The sequence below is a fragment of the Amphibalanus amphitrite genome, unplaced genomic scaffold (assembly GCF_019059575.1).
Source record: "Amphibalanus amphitrite isolate SeventyFive unplaced genomic scaffold, NRLGWU_Aamphi_draft 000696F_arrow, whole genome shotgun sequence".
Taxonomy (NCBI): domain Eukaryota; kingdom Metazoa; phylum Arthropoda; class Thecostraca; order Balanomorpha; family Balanidae; genus Amphibalanus; species Amphibalanus amphitrite.
In genome coordinates, this window is record NW_024882190.1 from 270,295 (window position 1) to 292,821 (window position 22,527).

Genomic DNA, 22,527 nt, shown 5'->3' on the forward strand with positions numbered 1-22,527 from the left:
AGAATGCTTACCTCTGATTTCTTAGGTGCACGCCGTTGCAAATGTATCCAAAAAAACGCACAATGATAGATAACACGAAAATTGACGTCGCCGAGTGGATTCGAACCACCTACCTCCATATCACCATTCCGATACTCTAACCATTGCGCCACGACGGTCACACGTATGAAGGAGTTTAAATGTCCTTAAATTAAAACTTAGCTTCAATAGACTCCACCAAGGGTGAGGACCGAACGTATGACGCCACGCTGACGTCACTCAAGAGGCACGCTATTGGTCGGGCCGATTCGTGTAATACTATTGGCGAATACGCGTCCCGCTTCCGGGAGTGGGTGCGAGCCGCTGTACCAGTGCGGGTGTCTGACGGGGCGGCGGCGTGCGGTGAGTGGCAGCGGTGGTCGCCGGCGCCCCGCCCACTACCGGCTACTGACGGTGCTCCGACGGCCACGAGTAGGGTCTCCAGACGGACGGGTCGCCGGCGCCGGCCCGGTACCGGGCGTCCAGGCCGTCGGCGCCCATAGCCTGCTGGTGCTGGTGGTGCGCCCAGTCGGCCGGGTAGTGCTGCTCGCCGGCGGGCCGGTACTGGCCGGCGGCCACCCCGCCGGAGCCGTCGCGCTGCTCGCCGCCGTGCGCCGCCAGCTGGCCCTGGTACAGGTGCGGGTACAGCATGAGCGGCGCCGCGCCCAGGTAGGAGGGCGCCGCGGCCGCCGCCGCCGCCGCCTGGTAGCCGCCGTACGCGCCGGCCGCCGAGTACCCGGAACCGGCCGCCGCCGACGACGGGAAGCCGTCGGAGCGGGGTGGAGAGACATCGCCGGCCGCCGGCGCGCCACCCCCCTCCGGCTCGGACTTGAAGCCGGGCGGTGTAAACGAGCCCACCGGCGGCTGGCCGTCGTGCTGCTGCTGCTGCTGCTGCTGCTGTTGTTGTTGCTGCTGTTGCTGCTGTTGCTGCTGCTGAGATGGGGTCGCTTGCTGGGCCGGGTCTGACAGCACTGAAACGATGAAGCAAATTAAGGCTTAGCATGCTAAGTGTAGCTGATTATAGCATTTAGCTTTGTGAAGACTCACGCACGCTTAAACACTTGCACAAGCCATATAGGTACTGAAACGGTGAGCAACACACCTGACAACAACATGAAGGACATGTATCCACACGGGTACGCTTCATTGGCCTTGTGAAGCAGGCATGCGGAGTGCGGACGGCCCGGGCGCTAGAGCAACCGTGTGGGTGCGCGCACCAGTGAGCGCCTGGTTGAGCGGTCATGCGGACACTGGAGGGAGGGGATACTCGAGCCCCTGGCGTGCCGACATCGGCCGCCTGCGCTGTGGCACAGGCTGACCTGACGAGGCCGGCCGCCGACACCTTTAGTGCCGACCCGTTCGCGCAATGCGCTTTACGAAAGCTGAAGCTAAACTGGGGAGAAAGTGTTGCAAAACTTATCCTGCAAATGCCTGAGTTAAATTTGCAAAGAAAATGAAATACCTATTGGTGAGCGGTACGCCGTGCGGACAGAACCGTACTATTATCGTATCTGTAGACCGAGGTCGGTAATTTATGTACATTTTAATTTTTACAGGTCCTGTCAGAGGAGCACCTCTTGATGGGCCGCTGTTACTTTCTCTTCACCAGTTTGAGATGATTTAGTCATTCACGCATGAAAAACATTTATAGGTCGAATAATTTTTCACTGAATCATAGATTTAACCCTTTTGGGTTGTCCGAGCATGTGTCGAGAACTCCGTCCTTTTGAACGAACCGTCACTCGTCAGTAGTCACCGGTAGTATAACACAAAACGTGCTATCATTTTTTACAGTGTAGGCACTAGTTTCAGCTGCTCCTTTCGTCACGGGATATATTACCCGACCGCGCAAACCAACCCAGTGATTTTCGCTGGAAATATTATTCACGCAAGGAACCGTGACTCGCAGCAAAGTAGTTATTACCCTGCCAGCATGTTATTCATATGTCTCGTGACCGGCCTTATACGAGTACCTATGTATATGTCATCAGCCGAATGCGGTGCTGGCGAGGGCGGTCCGCTTTGCAAGGCATTGGGAGGTAACAGTGCGCATATTTGTAGATTCTCCTCGTCATCCTCGCGCAATGTACAATGGTACTTTTTGGTCCTCAGCTTAAATTGACCCGGTGTCGGTCAGTGAGTGCAGCTGTGCCTTTGGCTGATAGCATAGCATCATCAGAGCAACGAGCGGGTCGGGCGCTCAACAGCAGGCCAAACTAAACTTATAAGTACACTTGAAGACGGGCTCAGTGACTGCTCGAGACGGTGACGTATACTTACGGTTTACCTGCCTCAGAATCGCGAGTGCTTGAGAGGAGAGGGGGGGGAAGAGAGAGAGAGAGAGAGAGAGAGAGAGAGAGAGAGAGAGAGAGAGAGAGAGAGAGAGAGAGAGAGAGAGAGAGAGAGAGAGAGAGAGAGAGAGAGAGAGAGAGAGAGAGAGAGAGAGAGAGAGAGAGAGAGAGAGAGAGAGAGAGAACAAGGGGCGAAAGTTAGCCCGATATCCGCGGTAGCACGTGACATGTGTGGGTGTGGGACGGACGGGTGGCCGCGGCTACGCTATACATATGTGGCAACGGTGAGGGCCTGAAATGTGCATGGGCGGCTGTGGTCGTAGACGGCCCCCTGTCAAACTGCGCATAAGGATAGTCCGGTTTTTCTCTCAGCTATTTTTCCCTAATGCTAAGGATCTATTCCTAAGCAGCTGTATAGTAGGCTGTGGGGTCCCGTGTTCCGGTCATTATACCGTCGACCGCTATACGACCAGCAGACGGCCGCCCCGACCACTGCGGGGCCTGTCCGACACAATCAGCGAGCTCGTGCCTACAACCCGATCGGGGGGACCTCCGCCACACTCTGCCGGCCAAACAGTGCTCGGCACGCCATGTCCGTATAGCTGAATAATACATACGAGAGGCAGTTAATCCATAATTCATACTGTCCGCCAGTGTGTGGATGGTCGGAAGACATTAGCGTCGATTATATGTGGAACGGCACTGATCGTCACCACATGGCATCAACCATCATCAATCCAATCCTCAACAGCAATACAAATCCTTCCATTGATTGAAAACTAAAAGTGGACCTAAACCTGCGCCCTAAAGCAGACGTTTTTATGCTCCGTATCTCGCGGTATTTTGTGCCGATCAACGATTTACGTTACATCCGTCTCATGAAGTTTTCGGCCGTTTCTGCCGTTTCAGCTACCCCTTATACAACAAACGGCATCCTCACTCATGTGCCGTGTATGATTGTGGACATAGATGCCCTGCCTTGTCTATATTGAATGTGCAGTAGGCATATACGTGGTCTATGCGACCCTTATGACCCGCTTGACCCGTCTCGTATAGTGCGCAGTAAGCAGTAGGCGCATTGTGGTCTATGTGGTCTGTTGGTCCTGTTCTGGTCTGTCTCGTACATGCACAGTCGACATGTGCGGTCTGCAGATATACCGCCGGCCGTCCTGACTCACCAGCTGGCAGGTGGTGCTCCAGCGCGCCGGAACCCTCCTGTCCGGTCGTCTGGTAGGTGAGCGCCGCTGCCGGCGAGTACCCGGCCCCCTGCAGGGCCGCTGCGCTGCCCGCTAGGCCGCCTGCAACACACAGAGAGCAGCGTGAGAGGGGGAAGGAGGGACGTAGCCGATTCCGGCAACTAACTGAGGAACATGAGTACACAAGTGAAACAGTGATGCAGCATGCGCACTACGTAGTAGATAATTGTGAGCAATATGAGGAAAGAGCACACTCGTGTTATGTATGTATATGACGCAATCTGTGGAGTTCCCCGAGCTGTTTTATTTTTGTATCGTACATAAATGCAGACTAGTGCTTTCAATATGTTGTGGACGTGCGTGTGTTATCGGGTTTCCACAAGTGCAGCGTTTCACAACAGTCTCGGTGAACCACCTGAGCCGGTGTATCCGGCAGTTGCGGTCGTGTGCTGCTATCGTCCGGACTGGCCGGCCGGCAGTGACGCCAGAGGGACAGTCCGGCGGCCCGGGGACGGATATGTTGCACTGCCTGCAGTAGCTGAGGCCAGTGGACCGGGGCGGGGCGACGGTACTGTGGCAGCGGCTGGATTCGGACGGATAATGGGTATACGTAGCGTGCCTACTCGTGCTATTTCACACCAAGTCTCTTACCCACTCATCAGCCCTCCTCCATCCTCCGATTATCCACTCTCCTCCCCCTCTAGCTCACTCTCACTCACCTGGCAGGTACGAGTAGGGCGACGGCGCGTAGCCGCCCCAGTGACCTGTCGACTCCTGCAGCAGTTGACTGGCTTCTGCGAACAACACAAGGAACACGTCGTCACACAAAGGAAGCGCCGCCAGAGCAAACGACGGCCATCGTCCGCGCGCACTGGGAAACACGTCACCAGCCGCCTCGGGACAGACGATAAAATACACCCTGCAGAGAGGAGGGGAATAGGTCGCAACTGCGCGCCGATTTGTCGAACAAACGGCGCTGGTTTGTTGCCAAGGAGCTGCGACTTTCAAGTCTGAGTCGGTGATGGTCGGTGGCAGCTGCCCTGTGGTCGGCAGCTGCAGCTATTCTGCCGCTTTCGAAATGTTCGGAGACCAGCTGCCACCGGTAGCTGGTGCATCATGCACCTCGGCAGTCGCCGCGGGGCGGACACAGCTCGCCACTGGTGACGTGCAAACGGATGGACGCAACATAAACAACGGAAATGGCCAGCCTGGGGGACTCGTGCTCCCGGCCGCTGGCCGCCTGGGGAGGCTCGTGCTCCCCGGTGCCGGCGGCGGGGGAGTCAGAGCTGACCGTGAAGTCAGCTGGCGTCTCAGTCATGTCCGGACCGGAACGGGGATGACGGGGATGGTCGGTTCCTCTGAGCTGACCGGGGGTGGGGTGGGGAGGGGGTATGACCATAGAACAAAGACCCTTGATGGTTGTCTTGTGAGGTCAACTCCATCGGGCCTTTCTTCCGACCCACCAGTGAACAGTGAGCTGGAGCCGCAACAACAACAACCAAAAAGACCCGGGTACTGTCGCTTCTACTCTTTCTTAGCCTTCAGTCTACATTCATCAACGCCGTGTCTCCTCTCACGGGGCCCGTGACACAGAACCTCCTTCTCGCCGCCGTTCGAACGCCGCCGGCGAGGGCGACCGTCTCACGTCCGGCTGACATTATGCAAATGGCGCCGGCCGTGGACGTCGGCGGCGTCCCGGCGCGCCCCCCGGCCCTCTCTAATGGAGATAATTAGACGGATAATGTGTGAGAAATGCCCTGATGAAATCAGAATTGGTTTGTTTAACTGATTTGTTATGGTGATGCGACCGTCTCCGAGCCGTCACTGGCGCCGCCCTGTCGTCCTGTCACCGATTCCGTCACAGCGCGGGTCACAGGTCACAGGGCACAGGTCACAGGTCACATCGCAGGTCACAGGTCACATCGCAGATCACAGGTCACAGTACCGGTCACGGGCCACAAACGTCCGGCACTGATCCACCAAACTGAAACTAAGATACAGATCAGCTCGTCGCCACGCGATCGGTCCTATCTGCCGCTCGTGTGTCATTGACAACACAACCAGCAGGTCAACCCATGACCACATACAAAGTGTAGAAAATTGAACAGCTGCACTAGGTACAGCTCCCCTTCCCCTTCTTCGAGAGAGGCTTGGAGGGCTCCAAGAGCACTGATTGCCCACCCCGGCGCCGCTCCGTCGCCTCTCAACAGCCCTCTGGCCGCGCAGCGCACGTGCGCGTCGGATGTTGATGTTCCCGCTTCCCAGAAGAGCTGCGGTCGAATCACCGCTGAGGTCATGGCGCCCCCCGGCGTCGAATCACTGGCCTCCCGGTGACATGTGCGGAGACCTCCCTGACACAGTTAGACGTTAGTACTCCCGGCAGGGATGGGGACGATCAGTTGTGAGCCAGACACGGGCTGAGAAGGAGCGGCAATCCGTCGTGCTTGTGCTCCAGAGGACTGGGTAATCACTTCAACATCACGAACAGCCAAGAGAGACAGCACCGCGCCGACATGGGACCATGGCGACCATGGACCATGACAGGACCATGGTCACATCTTTTTAAACTCTTCCCACCTCTAACCACATATTTCCAACTCGTCCCTCTCATTATAGTCGCAACATCATCCTCAACTCTGTCCTCGCTGCCAGCCCCACCTTGCCTCAGTTATGTCACGTCACACACAAACGGTGCACCTGAAATAGTCGGCCTTCATCAGACATTCCTAATGCTGATGCATTACAGGAGCATTCCCACACAGTGCACGACTTACGTGCAAAGTGGCGTGCAAGGTGTGGCTCCTCAACTGAGTCATTCACATGATTCGCATAAGCATCCTTTAATTTCAATATTTGGTTTTAAAATTTGCTAATTCCGAAACGTCTTTGACGCTGTGAACGGCATTTTGATTTGTTTGTCTCGACTCTCGAGATAGCATTAAATGGATAAGAGAGGCCGAGTTAAACAGGCAAGAGCTCATGGTTTTTGGTAAGCTTAGCGATTTCAATAAGGCAAAAAAACTTAAATTGATATAAACCTTTTTAAGCGCGTGTGACGTAGATGTTCACTGGACACTTTTCAATATAAGTCGCAGATGACGTTCGCCTTCCAAGTTATTTTTGAGTGTATGACCCAGTGGGTCAATTATTGACCCACTGCTATTTTTCACCGTTCCGATGAGGTTCCACACATCTAGAGCTCCCCGTGTGGGTGGTATGTCGCGCTCGGCAGGTACCCAGTACGGTAGCCAGGCCTCAGTAGCCGGTGCCGAGCGGTTCACCGTTGGAGCGGCCGGCGGCCGGCGTTCCGCGGCGTGGGAGTGTGTGGTGCGTTCAACCCGCCGGCGGCGACGGCGCCGAGCCGCCGCGCCGACCGACAGCACGCCGACACGGCAGATGGCACACTGTATCAGAGACGTGCAACGCCGGAACAGGAGCACGCGGCTGAAATGGACTGGAACGATATGGTGACAGGCTGGACGGAGACATCAGGAGAAATCGTCGACGAGCTGGGAGCATACAGGCACTGGATTTTCGGGTCATTTATGCCTGGGTTCGAGCCCCAGCAATTGACCGTTTAAAAATACTTGAGTGGACAGGGTTATATATGTGTAAATCAACCAGCATAACGCTGTTGACCTGATGTGGTGAACGGCATCAAAGTTCGATGGCTGTTTATTACAACGCTGTCGGCTCTGCTATGGAAGTTCGTTGCCTGAGCCTCAGCCACCCGCCTTCATTGGCGAACAGCGCGGTCTTTGCGCCTCATTTACAAACTGGCACGTAGTCACCTAGTATTTTGTGGAATCTGTTTTGACAGCTCGGCGGCCAGGCAGCGCTGAAGCGCGGCCGACGAGCGCCACCCACCAGTCCGACCGCGCCTGACCGGAAGATACCGCACCTCACTAAACGTCGCCGCCGCCGGTCCACCCACCGTCGCCGCAAAACCGACACGGCCGCCGCGGCGCACCGCTCTGTGGCCGCCGCTGTGACCCGCTCGTTAGCACCGAGTCGGCGGCGGCCGTGGCCGCTGTCCGCACCATAATGAGCGGGTTTAATCGGCACCGCGACTGCCCCGACCCTAATTGAGCCGCCGCCAGGAAGGCGACTGTCATTGCCCGACAATTGATGACATTTGCGGCCCCGACCAGCCAACAGTGCGCTCCCGTGTGCTCGCCGCCTCTTTAGTGCACTCATTTGGAGATCATTAACAGCTGGAAAGGGTGCAGTGGAGGGCTGGGCTGGCGTCCCATATTGGGCTGTTGGGTGGCGGCACAGTGGGGTGATACTGCGAGGGCTGAAGGCTGGACCGCCGTCCCATATCGCTCGTTTGGTGACAGCACGGTTGGGTGATACCGGTGTCTGCGGCAGCCGGATCGCCTGACTGACGGGGCGCCCGCGGCAACGCTCACCGACCGGCGGACGGTCCGCGCCGGCTGTCGGACCATCGAGCTAGTTTGGAATCAATTCGGCCCACAGTGGGCCGACTGAAATTGGGTAATTTCAATAGGACCGCGTGTAATGATGACGCATTGTTGGGCGACGGCCGCCGAGCGGTGATGACAACCAGGCCAGCCGCGCATGAAATGACCACAACCGCCGGTCGGAGCACCCAGACGGTCGCGCGCCGCTGAGCAGTATGTACAGACACAGTGGGGCAGGGTATAGCACAGCGCCGCTGGGCAGTACATACAGACACAATGGGATGGACTGGGTATAGCACAGCGCCGCTGGGCAGTACAGACACAGTGGGGCAGGGTAGTATATGTAGAGCCGCTGGGCAGAATAGACACAGTGGGCCGTACAGACCCAGTGAGCACTGAAGCCTCAGCGAACAAAACAGACCCAGGTCGCGCTGCACCGGTACAGGTGCCCGTACTGTGCGGCGCTGTCGGCTCAACGCCGCTCTCCGACAGTTCGGCGCCGCTCTCATGTCGCTCCAGAGCCGCTCTCTGAAGGCGCCGCTCCCTGACGCCGCTCTCTGACGGTTCGGCGCCGTTCTCTGACGCTCAACGTCGCTCTCATATCGGTCTGTTGCCGCTCTCTGACGGCTCGGGAAAGTGGAGCCGGAGCGTGGCACCCGGCTGCGGTCGTCGGCAAGCAGCGCGGCCGTTTGTTCCGGCTGACGGCCGGCCGCCCATGGCCAGACGGAGCGGTGCGGCACCGGCTCCGAGCCGCACAGACCGCAGATGGCCACCGAAAACAGGCCGACTGCAACCGGCAACAGCTAACTGTGTCTGTCTCTTCAGACTTACGGAACACGTGGCCACGCCGAGCTGGCTCCCTCCGCACTCGCGACAGTCGGCATAGGTGGAGATTCGTTTTAGATTTGAGTGATAGGTATGATTAGAAATGCAGATAGCATTGCTAAGCCAACACGACCGGAACAGAAATAATCGGCCAGCCGCAAGACCATGATGCTTGTTTGCGTATACCTCGAAGACCCAGTTATCATTTCATTGCTCAAAGTCAAAGCGACAAACTGCACCAAACTTGACAAGAAACCTGGAACCGATCATCCATAGCCTTTTAATAACCCAGAACCATGTTGAAAGGCGACAGGCGGCCGCCGCTGCGGTTTGGTTTTCAGTTTCCACCATAACTCCGATAGGCACTGGTTTGGTTTCGGTTTCGCAACCGCCCAAAATTGACATCTCGCGCCGGGCCATTATTAGTGGCGGGCGGCCGCAGTGTCGCGTGCCGCCGACCGGCACAGCTGCATATTTCACGTGTCGGACACCACAAACGAGCCTTCAGGTATACGGAGCGGAGCGTGCTGCCACCACTGGGGACGAGGACACTGACGGAACGGTACGGGGACGGCCCGGCGCACAGTGGGACTACGGGCCGACAACACGAGCCGCACAGTGGGACAACAAATCGACAACATTGGCTGCACAGTGGGACAACGGATTGACAACACGAGCCACACAGTGCTGACTGATCACCGGTGGCTCAGCCTAAACCCCAGAGCACAGTGGACCTCCCAATGTACCATCATTAGGCTCATGACCCTGCAACCCCGGCGCTGATTGCAGGTACACAACTGACACCCGGCGACCGGAACGGTGCGCGGCGTCCCGCCTCTTTCCGCACCAACCCGGGTGTTTATTTTTAGCGGTCGCTAATTTTGGCACAATTAGCAGGCGTGAAGTGCGGCGCGGTCGGTCGGCGGCCGGCCGCGCCGGTTGCAGCGCCGTTCCGCCGAGTGCTCACACGTTGCGCGGTGAGTGCACGCCGCCGCGCCGCCGCTATTTGCCGGTGATACAGTGGGCGCCGGACCGGCGCGGCGGCACACAGGAGCCGCTGTGAGCGCTGAACAGCTACAGGCCGACTGTATGTCCGCTGGCTGCACACCGCCGCGCCGATGGGGCCTGTTGAAAGCGGCTGAACCCGATATAATGCTCGATAACAACAGGTGCAATACCAGCAGCATAATACCTACAAATGCAGGTCTGTTGAATGCGTCTTTCAGCACTCTGTTTTGACAGATCCATCAGATCAACCAAACTGAGCAGGGGTTCCCCACAGAACTTCCTCGCTCAGCGTTTCTAATCGGATTTCAGCTCCACCTCTAATCATAAGCGCACTCCTAAATGTGTGCTAGAGCTTGGTCGACTACCAGTCCGCTTCCGGCTTCCGTTTTCCAAAATAAGGTGCAGACGCGTGCCTTCTAAACTTCCATTCGGCAAGCGGGCAAGAAAGGATATAATCATATCATCAGGACATCGTGAATGTTCGTTACATAAGCAAAGAAACAAATAAGTATGTTAGACAGAAATATTTGCATGCTATAAAAAGTGCAGCATCCGCACCCTCCCATATAATTAGCAACGCAGAACATCAAAGAAACTGAAACACCCTTAGACGTTTGGAACTGGAACGTCAACAACGTCACGACACCGTCAATTAACGTCACACCACCGTCAGTTAACGTCACAACACCGTTACATCACCGTCACACCAACGTAAGCTAATCAAGCGGTACACCGTCGTGGTTGCAATAGAAGGACGGTTGGGCTGGGTGTTAGAAAGTGTCGGTTGCAGACCCCATGTCTTCCGGGCAAATGGCAGGCGCAAACCCATTTCAGTGCGATTTGATTGGTGATTGACGTGACCTTGATGCTGATCCAGGGAGGACGGTTAGCGCTGTTAGATTGACCCGGCGGGCATATTATTCGATAGTAACCATGGGGGCAGTCCGCACCCTTTGACGTTGACCCACAGCGGGCCATGCCGAGGCTGACCGCATGGCCGTGCTATGGGACTGAACCGGCGCGCTTGCGAAACTAGCCCGGTGCAGTGGGCAAGGCTGTCAGACTGACCCGGAGCGCTATACACACTGTGCAGTGTAAACTGATTACTGACCCATCGCGCTGTGCTGTGCTGTGAGAATAACTGTGAACTGTGCTGTGCTGTAGGACTGACCCTGTAAACTGTACTGTACTCAGAGACTGATCCTGTGAACTGTGCTGTGCTGAGAGACTGACCCTGTGCTGTACTGCACTGTGCTGTAGGACTGACCTGGTGTGGCGGCCGGCGCGCCGTGCACCTTGAACGGCAGCCCGTCTGACTTGCGGCGGTAGTGCTCCAGGTCCCTGAGGTGGTCCGAGAACCGTGTGTCCAGGAACGGCCGCTGCCCGATGCCGTAGGCCCGGTACTGGTGCTGTCCTGCTGGTCACACGCCGGCATACAGGTCAGATAGCTCTGACACACAGGTTAGATAGCTCAGACAGACAGGTCAGATAGCTCTGACAAAGGTTAGAGAGCTCCGACAGACAGGTCAGAAAGATCCAACAGTCGACACACAGTTCAGTTTTGACACACAGGTCAACGGTCAGACAGTTACGGCATAGCCGTGCAGAGGTCGGATAATTCTGACGGTCAAAAGTTGCTCCAACAGACAGGTCCGATGGCTCCGACAAACGCCGTCATGCAGGTTATATAACTTCCACACATAGTCCTCAGCTCCGACACACAGTCCTGACAGCAGCGTCACAACTCCATCACACAATTCTAACCAAATCCGACACCTAAGGATGACAACCCTGACAAACAGGTCAGACAACTCCGTCACACAGGCTAAATATGTAGCCCCGACAAACAGACCATGTAATTCCCACTCATAAGTCATAATAGTATAAATCGCATAAGTCATAAATATAATTACGACACATCCAAGAAGTCAGACGGTTGTACGACTCCGACACACCAGTCAGGTAACTCCGACGCACAGGTCATTGACGGCGTTACAAATAAAGACGTGCGGATCCGATGACAGGTAACCCCCGACCTAAAGCCCTATCGGCCCAGACACGACACTCTCGACACTGACACAATGAGTAACACCAGGGGTGGATTAAATTTATATTCCTCGTCTTAAGACACTAGCGGAGCCTAAACAGAACACTAGCCCAGACTCCGTAGTCCGAACAATTACCGTTCGGACAAGCGTTCTTAACCCTCGCATGTGTAGGGGGGGGGGGGGTCGGATGGACCCCCCCCCATGGTTTTTCGCGAATAACTCGCGTAAAAAGCGGCCGATCGCGACGAAATTTTCAGTACCCTCGCATTGATCAATTTTACACCTACCCTGAAAATTTCATGACCCTGACCCAAATGACCTTTGACCTGTGACCTCTTTTCCGAGACCATGTTTGGCCGGAATCGCGATTTCGCGTATGTCGGCTCGCCTTAGCCGAGTGTTTGCAAGCTTTTCGTGGTTTCAAACGTTCAAACATGTGATTTGATGTTACTCCCGTGTGTGTCAAGGTCACCTGAAGGTCAGGTCAGGTCATTGACCTTTGGTGACCTCGGGTGACCTCGGGTCACCTTTTCGAGTTTTACATGTTTCTAGGCTAGTTTTTGGAGCTGAATTCGAATTTAGCAACCATTTGAACATTTACGAAGTAGTTTTGGTGACTTCGTAACATGTTACGAAGCTGTCAGAGGCGGTTGACACGTACTACGAATACCCGTCACGACGCCTACTGGTTGACCTGACCTGACCTGACCCGACCTGGTCTAAATGCTTCAAGACATCATCTGTGATCAAAACTAACACGATATTCGTGATCAGCACCCCGAAAAACCCCTTAGCAGCCACACTTTACGACTTTCTAACAGGTCCCGATTTTCCCGACTTTGGGTCATTGACCTGACCTGGAAGGTCAACCAATGACCTAGGACCTTAAAATTGGGTATCATCGGCTTCCTCTCGTCACGGGCAACACGCTCGTTTTTTCCGCGAAGCTCTAGCTCGATCAGGGGCCAAACGGCAAGGGGGGGGGTCCAACCGACCCCCCCCCCCCTACACATTAGAAGCTGGCAAACGCCGCACACATGCGAGGGTTAAATTGGTCGTGTGGTGTATTTCATTTGCCGGCCATTCCCAGTTCTCTGCGGCGGTGTTCCGATGGGGGGTTCCACAGGGCTGGTGACGGTGGCCGCTCACCGCTCGCTCGGGGCTGCAGGACGGCTCAGTAGCCGGCTGGACGGCCCCTGCTGCTGCCATTTTTGGGACTGTCCGTCTAACGAGGCTACCGGCTGGTTTTGCACAAAGACACGGCCAGCCAGCCAGTACCTAAGCCGGCTGGCCGCCGAGAAAAGCCGTGCTAAAACCTGTCCGTCACGAGAAAAAAAGCTCATCAGACCAGGGAAGCTTTTCCAGGAATGATATGGCCAATGCCCGCTCCGGCAAAGGAGGCGCCCCCGAACTTTTTTTCGGAGCGAGATGCTGCCTCGGTCGGTTGTTTTGTCACCTGTTTTCTCCGATGAGGCTGACGTATTGCAACACGCATTTTTGTAGAAAGTTGAGCTTGCTAAGTCTAGAACAATAGTGGTTATGATTTCAACACAATTAGGCGTGCTCAACAAACAATGCAGAAGTTATTTGGAATGACAAAGCCGAGTACTTTCATACCTTTTGAACTTATTCCTACCGGGCAGGTGAGTCTGATTGCGTGCCTATCATGCTATGCATGCCAACACATTTTATGACAATGCCATTATGCCGTTTACCCGCATTTCACCTGTCTTTTTATCTACCTTGATGTAAACTGACAGTGCCTGAAAGTTCGCTTGGTATGTAGGAGCTCAATGCATATTGTAGCATGTCAAACCGTGCATAATCATATAACAGTGTTCCTTTTTCAGTCTGCATAATCTAATACTTGGCATTTGGAGAAGCGAAATGATAACAATAACATATTTTGCCCGCAAATGGGGGCGAAACGGCCTGTTGGTGATAAATTAAATAAATAAATGACACTTTTTCTGTCCTTTCCTGACGTAACTACTGACTTCAAGGAACCAATCACTTGGTCGTCATTATTGCCGATAATTCCAGCTTCCACCTGGCGATGGGGACCAGGGTGGTGGTCACTCTGACCATACCGTCTGAATTAGCAGCCCCTTCTGTCTCCCCTCTCACTCCTTCCGACCTTCAGTCCTGCTGCACCGCGCCGAGTGGCCAGACCAGTCAGCCGGTGTTCCCGGCGCGGCCCTATGAGCCTGCCTCCCCTGTCTGCCCGGTGAGCCGCCGTTCTAGCCTCGGCTGACGTCCGTACCGACCCGTCCCGCGTTCCGTCCCGTACAGCCCCGCTCACCACCGCGCCGCTCCGCTCCGCACGCCACGACGCCAGTTCCAGAAACACTAGCGCGGAAAATACAACCTCTTGCTCACTGCAAATGATTCACTTTTGCAACTTGGCTGCAATTTCCGGAATGTATAAGCCACACGTGGTCCGTCCGGTGCTGGCGCCCCTTTCATGATTGATGGTCGGGACGGCCGGCCCCCTGCCGCGCGGCCCGGAGCGATGGCCTGTTCCGGTCGGTGGCCCACGGCCCGGGGGAGTCGGCCCACGGCCCGGGGCGGTCGGATGGCCCATGCGGCCGCGGGCAGTCGGCTGGCCCACGGCCGGAGGTAGTCGGATGGCCCACCGCCGGAGGTAGCGCGGCGCCCGCTGCAGTTCCCCGTTCGGCGTCAGCTGGTCGCCGTCCGACCAGCGCAGCCCACAGCACACACGGTGAAACGGCGAGAGCGGACGGCCGGCCCGGGCGTAAAAACGGCACACGCTCCGGGAACAGAGCTGGGCCGGAGTCCGGGCCGGAGTCCGGGCCGGAGTCCGGGCCGGAGTCCGGGCCGGAATTATACCCCCGCGCCGCCGCAGACCGGCGGGCAGGGGAGGGGGCACGGCCGCCGATCGCGGCGCTTCCATTCACCTGCCGCATTTTCAGTCTTCGGAGGTGCGAGCGAGCAAAAATGGAACGATGTGCGAAAATATACAATCGAAATATCCTATAAAATAAAATCATCTAGAAATGAGTGTTTCTTGCAATTGCAATACATGACGTTGGCTGTCACCGGTCGCTCTCGACTCACAAGGTCATGAACTCATTACAGGTGTCACTCAGAAAGAATTGACGGGCTTCCCTGGCCGGCTGGTCCGTTGGTTATGGTACAGACCCGGTGCATGAAGTCGCGGGGCAGGCAATGCGAGTGTCGTGTTGGTCATACTCCTATAGCAGGCGATATAAAGAATGCGACGTAGCTCTAAACGGATTCATTATTGAAGGATATTATGGGAATGAGACCGCCTTTGGGGTTTGGATTATTGAATGTTTGTGTGCCCTCTCAAAAGAAAAGCTCCCAGCTCCCTGAAACAGTAAACCCGAAAGAGTTATGGTTGGTGCAGCGGAGACCTGTGAGCGGTTTCGGCGGCGCCTGCTAAGCGGAGGGCAGTCCGGTGGCGGTGGTCCCACTGGGACCGTTTGTTTGGACAGCAGGACGTCTCACTGCCGTGAACGAGCCCACAGGTTATCCAGTGAGCGGGGCCGCCGCTGCCGCCCTCAATATTTACACGTGCAATAAGGGGCCGTGGGAGCGGCAGATGAAGCCGGCGCCGGTTTGTTTGGAGCGGTGATAATATTAGGGCGGCACCGGCACAGGGCTACCGAGAGGAGCCGGGCGGCGTCAACCCTTTGCGACGACCGGCCAAACTACTTGCCAAACAATGCGCCGACCGACAGTTAGCGTGCATCAATTTTCACAGAGCTGCACTGGCGCCGCCATCGTGCAGCTAATTGTGGACGGCTCCTGCAGTTGATGAGTTTTTAACACGGCCTTTAATTGCAGTTTCATATGAATGTGGGTGTATTAGCGGCGCGATAAAGACCGGAGCCGCGCGCATGGCCGACGGTGAGCGAAATTTGCGCCATAACTTTGTCAGAAGAATGCCGCGCATCGGCGAGCACGGCCGCCTAGCTGTGCATTCACAGATAGCGCTCGTAAAACCAGCGCCGGCTGTGTCTGCTACAGCGCCCAACTCTGACACGGTCTGACGCTTTCCCCATGGTTCACGAGCTCAGCCGCTCACCGGCTCACGAGCTCAGCGGAACACTGAGCTCACCGGAACCATGAGATCACAGGCACACGAGCTCAACGCTCACTGAGCTCACCGGCACACGAGCTCACCAGCTCGCCGGCCCACCGGCGCACGGCACGCCTCTGCTCACCGGCACACGAACTCTTGCCGCTCGTGACTCTGAGTCAGGACAAGTTTTTAGTTTTTTTGTACCACTCGTCGGTACCATCTGGCGGAAAATAGGGTATAATGAGTCGTCCGGCGGTGGCGCGCGCTGCTTTTTGTGCCGCTGCTGTCGGCTCGGCTCGGTACAGCAGAGGCTCGGTGCGCGGCAGCGTCGTGTCGCGCCGGCCACCTGGTGCCGCGTCTGCCGGCGCAACGAGCGTGGCCCGATGTCGAGACTCGGGAGGGCACTGTACTGCGCACGGTGCAGGCTGAGGCCGTCGGCACAGCAAGGCACCACACCGAACGGCTTGCTTTCGGCTCAATGCTCAGTTATAGAGCCCACACAGAACGCACAGAGCGGCTGCCGTTCGACTCAGCTGTACAGCACCCACAGAGCTCTAGAGGCTGAGGCTGATGAGACAGCCGAACATCATCTCTTATGGCGCTATCAGCAAGGGCATATCACACAGCGCCGTATGTATGTACTTTATGCTTACAGCGCCTAACGCGGTACTCACCGAAATACACATGCAAGCAAAATTGAGCTTCTGAAATGAGTGGATAAGTGTAAACAGCTCTATTGCGTGCTAACAAACCCCATTATGTGTGTAAATTTTGTGTGCATCGTGTCTGATGATTATTTGAGAGCATTTGCACTGAAAAGCTCAGCGGCGCCCATTCCTGTGACTTCTGCCTACTGTTCTAAAAAATAAATAAAACGACCGTTTAAAATAAGATGCGCACCTACGATAAATAATCGTGTTGAACTGTTGAGGAAAAAGGTGACACAGGCACGGTGCAATTTTGCCAGCTCATGCGGTGCACATTTGAAAACAACAGTAGGTTTAAGAATTAAGCTGTTTGACATTAAAACAAGTGAAGTTTATTCATCACTCCTGCACAGCGCCAGTCGCAACTACTGCACTAGGCTACGCTTTTGATACGGCGGAGAAGGGGCGACTGGATGGTTTCAGGAAGCAAAAGGACAGACAACCACTCTTAAATGTCATATAGATAACAAATGATCGAAGGAGTTCAATTGCTAAGCGCGCTATACCTTAGAATTGTGTTTCCATTAAAAACAAACCTGAGTTGTGGGATATTTAGCGATAAAGGATGCCAAAATAATGTCAAGGATGGGTCTTTGAAGCTGCACCAGCGCTAGAGCCAGGCAAGAGCTGCCCCACATCAAGTCGTTTGCTAGGTACGAACTATAAGAAGGCACGGAGAGACGAAATCGATGGCCAAGTTATGAGCGACGGTAACTGTGTGCTTTTCCACTGGTCCCAAACGTCATTAGTCATCTGAACGATGGCGGCGTCGATACTCACAGATTATATAGGGTGGCCATGTGTGACCGTGTGGTCTGGTGCTCGTTGCTATGAAGATTTAGGCCACCTGGGACATGCCGTTCGTTGTTATGGCACATATAAAGGCGTTTCGGAGATTAATTGTTCAGATATTCCGTCCTTAATGGTTGTAGCCTAACAATAGAAGACTCCCGGGACCAGAAATGGTCAATGCATGATATAATTTGTGCCTGTTCTTTTAAGTTGCTACATCCAAACAGTTTTTTTTTCACGATGGTGTTTGATGTTTAACTTATGCAAAACCTGATGAAAAGATTTGGTAAATCTTATGTGAAAATGTTGGGGTTTCCGACAACCTTCAGCGTTATCCATGTTGAAAGGGCTGGGTCCTTAGTCTTACTGATTTACAGGGGTTTGTTTCCCTCAACGCCGTCATGGCGGAGTTAAACTAAGATATCTAATAGGACTATAAAAAGTGCAAGCTATCTTTTACACGACAGATATGGGTATACCTCTTCTCTTCGACCTGTAGCAAGGGAAAACCCATAACACTTTATAAGCTTTGTGATCGTGAATTTTTCTTAGGTTAATCGATTTCGTTTCGCAAAATATTTTTTTAATTGTCGCTTTGCAGCACCAATTTCACTAACACGAAACTATGTGGCGATTTAAAGGGTCGTTTTAATGTGCATTGTCCTTCAAAATGACCGAGAAAAACATATTTCAGCTATTTATGTTGAGTTAACTTAAATTTGAGTAAATTTAAAGAAGGGCTAAAAACGCCTGCTAATGTTCCCTCACAAGAAGAAACGTATGATGAACGATGGTCCAAATGTAGGCTGCATGCAGCAGAACTGTGGAGTCGTTCCGTAACTTAGCGTTCCTTTTTACCCCCCATCCACATACAGAACAGCTGCTCCATGAAGTTTTCACTTCGTCGGATCAGACATCCTCTAAAAAAATACTGCTGTCCGAGGTTTTTGAAATTAAAGATGCCTTTTTAATACAGTTTTAAATGAAGCAGAAGGTAACACGTCACCCTGGTAGAAAGCCAGACGCCTCTGGAATTATATCATTATTACTCACAATGCTGCCGTAATTGCATCCGATTATATCCCTACGTATTTAAATTATAAAAAAAATTCGCTCAAAGGTCATCAGCCTCAACTTCTGTAAGCGAGCGCTGCCGTTTAGACGAACAATATCAAATAATTGCAGATAATACAGGGTGACCCAGCAAAAGCAGGCCCCGTGCTAACTTTTTGCTATAGTTCCTATAATAATTGACCAAATGGGTTTATTTTTCAGGACATGGCAGAAGCAACACCTGACAACTCAAAGAAACCTCACTGGAAGCTAGATCACAGAATATACTGTGGAAAACACTACTACAAGACAAGCTCGTTTAAGAAAACTCAGGAGACTTTCTTACATGAGTTTGAACGTCAGAAAGCACCCTCCAAGAGCAGGATCCAGAACTGGGTGGACCACTTTGAGACGTTTGGAACCGTTGAAAGCCTCAACGCAGCCAGTGAACGTCGTCCAAGCCACTCAGGAGGTACGAACAGGAAGCGCACAGCCGAACTTATCGAGAGTGTGAGAGAGTCAGTTCAGCAGAGTCCGAAACGCTCCTTGCGCAAACGAAGTCAGTCTCTCGGTATTTCCCGTGAAACGTGCAGGAGAGTACTTGTTAACGATATGAAGGCTTATCCATACAGGATACAGACAAAACAGACTCTCACTGTCTCAGACAAAGAGAAGAGAAAGGCTATGGCAGTGAAGATGTTGGAGAAAATGGAGGAAAGCCCAGAATTCCTGAAGTTCATCTGGACCTCCGATGAAGCTCACTTTAACCTTGAAGGAAAGGTGAATTCGAAGACAAATGTCTTTTGGGGGACCTCCAAGCCTCAAGAAGTAGCCACCACGCCTCTGCATTCCCCTAAGGTGCACGGTATATGGGCTGCAATCTCAGCAAGAGGAATCATCGGGCCAATGTTCTTCGAGGAATCTGGAGCGACAGTGACCGTCACCAAAGAACGGTATGTTGAAGTCCTCGAAGCCTTCAAGAGCGAGCTATATGCGCTCTATCCATCGCTTATGAACAGGTTCTGGTTCCAGCAAGATGGAGCAAGCTGTCACACCTCGAAGATGTCCCGAGATTGGCTGAAAAAGAACTTCGGACGTCGTGTGATCAGCCTGAAGACTGATTTTGAGTGGGCGCCCCATAGCCCAGACCTGAGTCCCCCAGACTTCTTCCTCTGGGGCTATCTCAAGGACCGGGTGTACTCAGAGAAGCCCAGGACCATCACCGACCTCAAGGAAGCCATCAGGGAGGAGATGAGAGCCATTCCTCGGTCTGTGTGCAAGGCCGTCATGGACAACTTCGTGCTGCGCCTCGAGAAATGTAACGAGCTAAATGGAGGACATCTCGAGCACATGCTCTAGATTGAACAAGGAGAGGTCGGTCGCTTTCGTGTTTTGACATGGTACTTAGAACACAATAAACCAGTTGTGTCCGAAGTTTCATTCAATTCAAACCATTACTTAAAAAATGACGCCTATCGGAAGTTGGGGCCTGCTTTTGCTGGGTCACCCTGTATATGTTTAGAATATTTACAATCCATTAACGTGGAATACAATCGCTCTGATACAGCAGTGAAAGTAAGGCCCGAATGGCGGCCATCGTCTAGCTGGCAGCCGATCGCCCCGCCCTCGACTCCGCCCACCGCCGGCGGCCCGTGCGAGCGACATGAAACGACGCCGACGCGCCGGCATCCGCAACCTTACACTAAATCGCTACGGGGGAGGGGGGGGGGGCGGTCATATCCGCCACCTTAGATTAAATCGCTACTGGGGGCCGAATGTATCCGCCACCTTAGACTAAACCACCGCCTGGGAGGGTATCCGCCACCTTAGACTAAATCGCCACAGGGCAGGGCATCCGCCACCTTAGACTAAATCACTACTGGGCAGGGCTGCGGAGTCGGAGTCGGAGTCGGAGTCGGAGTCGGTCGGAGTCGACAGTTTTGACCGGAGTCGGAGTCGGAGTCGGAGTCGATATTGGAAACCCCAGCCGGAGTCGGAGTCGGAGTTACCGAAAATCTGTCGACTCCGCAGCCCTGCCAGGTGTGCGGAGTCGGAGTTGGGAGTTGGAGTCGATCGGAGTCGACATTTCTGCCCGGAGTCGGAGTCGGAGTCGGAGTTGGTTTTTGAAAGCCGGAGTCGGAGTCGGAGTCGGAGTCGCCGTAAATCCATCGACTCCGCAGCCCTGCTACTGGGGATCAGTCAAATTCGACACCTTAGTCTGAACTCTGAATTCCCACCGGAAATACGGCATCCGCCACCTTAGTCTAAATCGCCACTGGGAAACGACATTCAGAGACTTCAAAAGCAATAAAATCCATATTTTTGTGATTGAACGTTACATACCGTAACCGGCATTTGCAAGAGGATGAGGAAGCAAAATAAAAAGGAAAAACAAAAACAGAACACAACAAAAACAAAGACGTACCTATACCAATTGGAATCCAACCAAAGAAAGTTGGGCAACACTGGGAGTGCGTTTCAAATCTGACGCCACAGAGATGTACCATCTATCCGGATCCCGGCTAAAGAAACTTCTTCACCATTGGCAAATTAAAGTATTATGATTACCTTATTATTATTATAAAGCATTTTGATTATCTAATTATCCCGCTCATCTGCCAAATACTATAACAACACATTATTCTAAACAAAAATCGCAAATAACAGAGGATAGCGTGGCTAATGACGTGCTTTTCACGAAGCTAGTGTCTCATTTTGCGTCTTTGAAATATGTACAGTCCACAGCAGAACTAATGTGGGGTTTCAGTCATGGGTATGTTCTGCTTCTGAAGCTTAGGAACGATTAGCCAGACTACAATGAAACTTTGAATGTAGCTTATATGTATCGTCACCCTTGCAGCCGCAACTTTAGCTATTGACATCTTCTTTTCGATTACTCCGCATTAAACAATCGCCAGTCAAAGCCAACCGTTGAGATTGGTAAAACCCTACATTACTTTAGTGGTGGGCTGTACATTTAAGTGGCATTTATGTGGCATGATTTCGTCTTTATGTACGCTGCATAGGGTATAATAAAGCTGGTGTTTATCACTTGATTTAAAGCGACAGTTTTACTATTTCTATTAAAAATAAAATCTGAACGGTTTGTAGGTATTGGTTATTCCCAGATGGAGGGAGCGGCGGACGGAGGGAACAGCGGGAGCAGCGGGTAGCGAGTACGCTCATGGCAAAGGCTGCCAGCCGACTGCTAGGCCGACGGATGGGGTCCCGGTCGGGGTCATGGAAAATACTAGCCCTTATTCGCAATGGTCATCTCCCTTACAAATAAACAGCAAAACTCCAGAGAAGTGGGAGCCACGGTACCTATCCTATATCCCTTCAGGTGCCAGCCAATTGGTTAGGGTAACCCATGGTGTTAGTGTGCTGAAAAGACTTGGAGTCACTGAGGCGAGAGACCCGACTGCACGGGTAAGGTACTCACGAGTTTTGCTGCGTGGTTCCCGAGGTCCGTCGACGGTGACTTTCATGCACTTGTTGTACGTCATTATCTGAGGAGGTGATGTCGAGATCTGGATGGTCAGGTTGAAGCTCTTCCCTGAAAAAGAGAACGTATTTAGTGCAAGGATTAAGTACGGCACGGACCACAGAGCGAAATATGTGTAAACAAGGAACAACATGAGCTGTTCCTGGTCCAGGTAAAATTTTTATATAAGATGTTACTCTGGTAACATTTTCCGCGTTTGATACGTTTTGAGTCGATACCCGACTACGCCACCATTAAGATCAGATAAGGTCGAATGCGGACCAATGACAGATGCCAAATGAAATAAATGAGAAGACTTGAAAACGGATAAATTTATGCCTAAATTTTATAACAAATGCTGAAATATCTATGATGTCCATTTCATAGCCCTCAGAGACCAGTGAAGTTTGATTTTAATAAGTAACACTGGCCACTGGCCAGTGAAGTCCGCTTGATAATTGCCAATGACCATTGATGTCCGTTTCATAGCATAGCCGTCAGAGACCAGTGAGGTCCGATTAATGAACGTCAGAGGCCAGAAAGGTTCGATTTATGGCCGTCAGTTGCCAGTCAGGTCCGATTTTAGCATCCCGGTTGTCCAAGGCAATGGGC

General features: G+C 53.4%; 1 protein-coding gene across 2 annotated transcripts in view; it reads right to left on the bottom strand.

Annotated features, from left to right (window-relative positions):
- The window catches only part of LOC122364774 (protein lozenge-like), a 34,978-nt gene continuing 12,451 nt past the window's right edge, over positions 1-22,527 (bottom strand). Inside the window, exons 2-6 of one of the 2 annotated variants that reach the window (XM_043335500.1) lie at positions 21,874-21,987; positions 11,030-11,179; positions 4,225-4,299; positions 3,488-3,607; positions 1-989 (exon numbers count right to left, since the gene is read on the bottom strand). In XM_043335500.1, coding sequence (XP_043191435.1) covers positions 424-989; positions 3,488-3,607; positions 4,225-4,299; positions 11,030-11,179; positions 21,874-21,987 — 1,025 coding nt within the window. In that variant the 3' untranslated portion in view covers positions 1-423. The remainder of the gene's footprint in view (positions 990-3,487; positions 3,608-4,224; positions 4,300-11,029; positions 11,180-21,873; positions 21,988-22,527) is intronic. The other variant, XM_043335501.1, reaches the window with a different exon arrangement.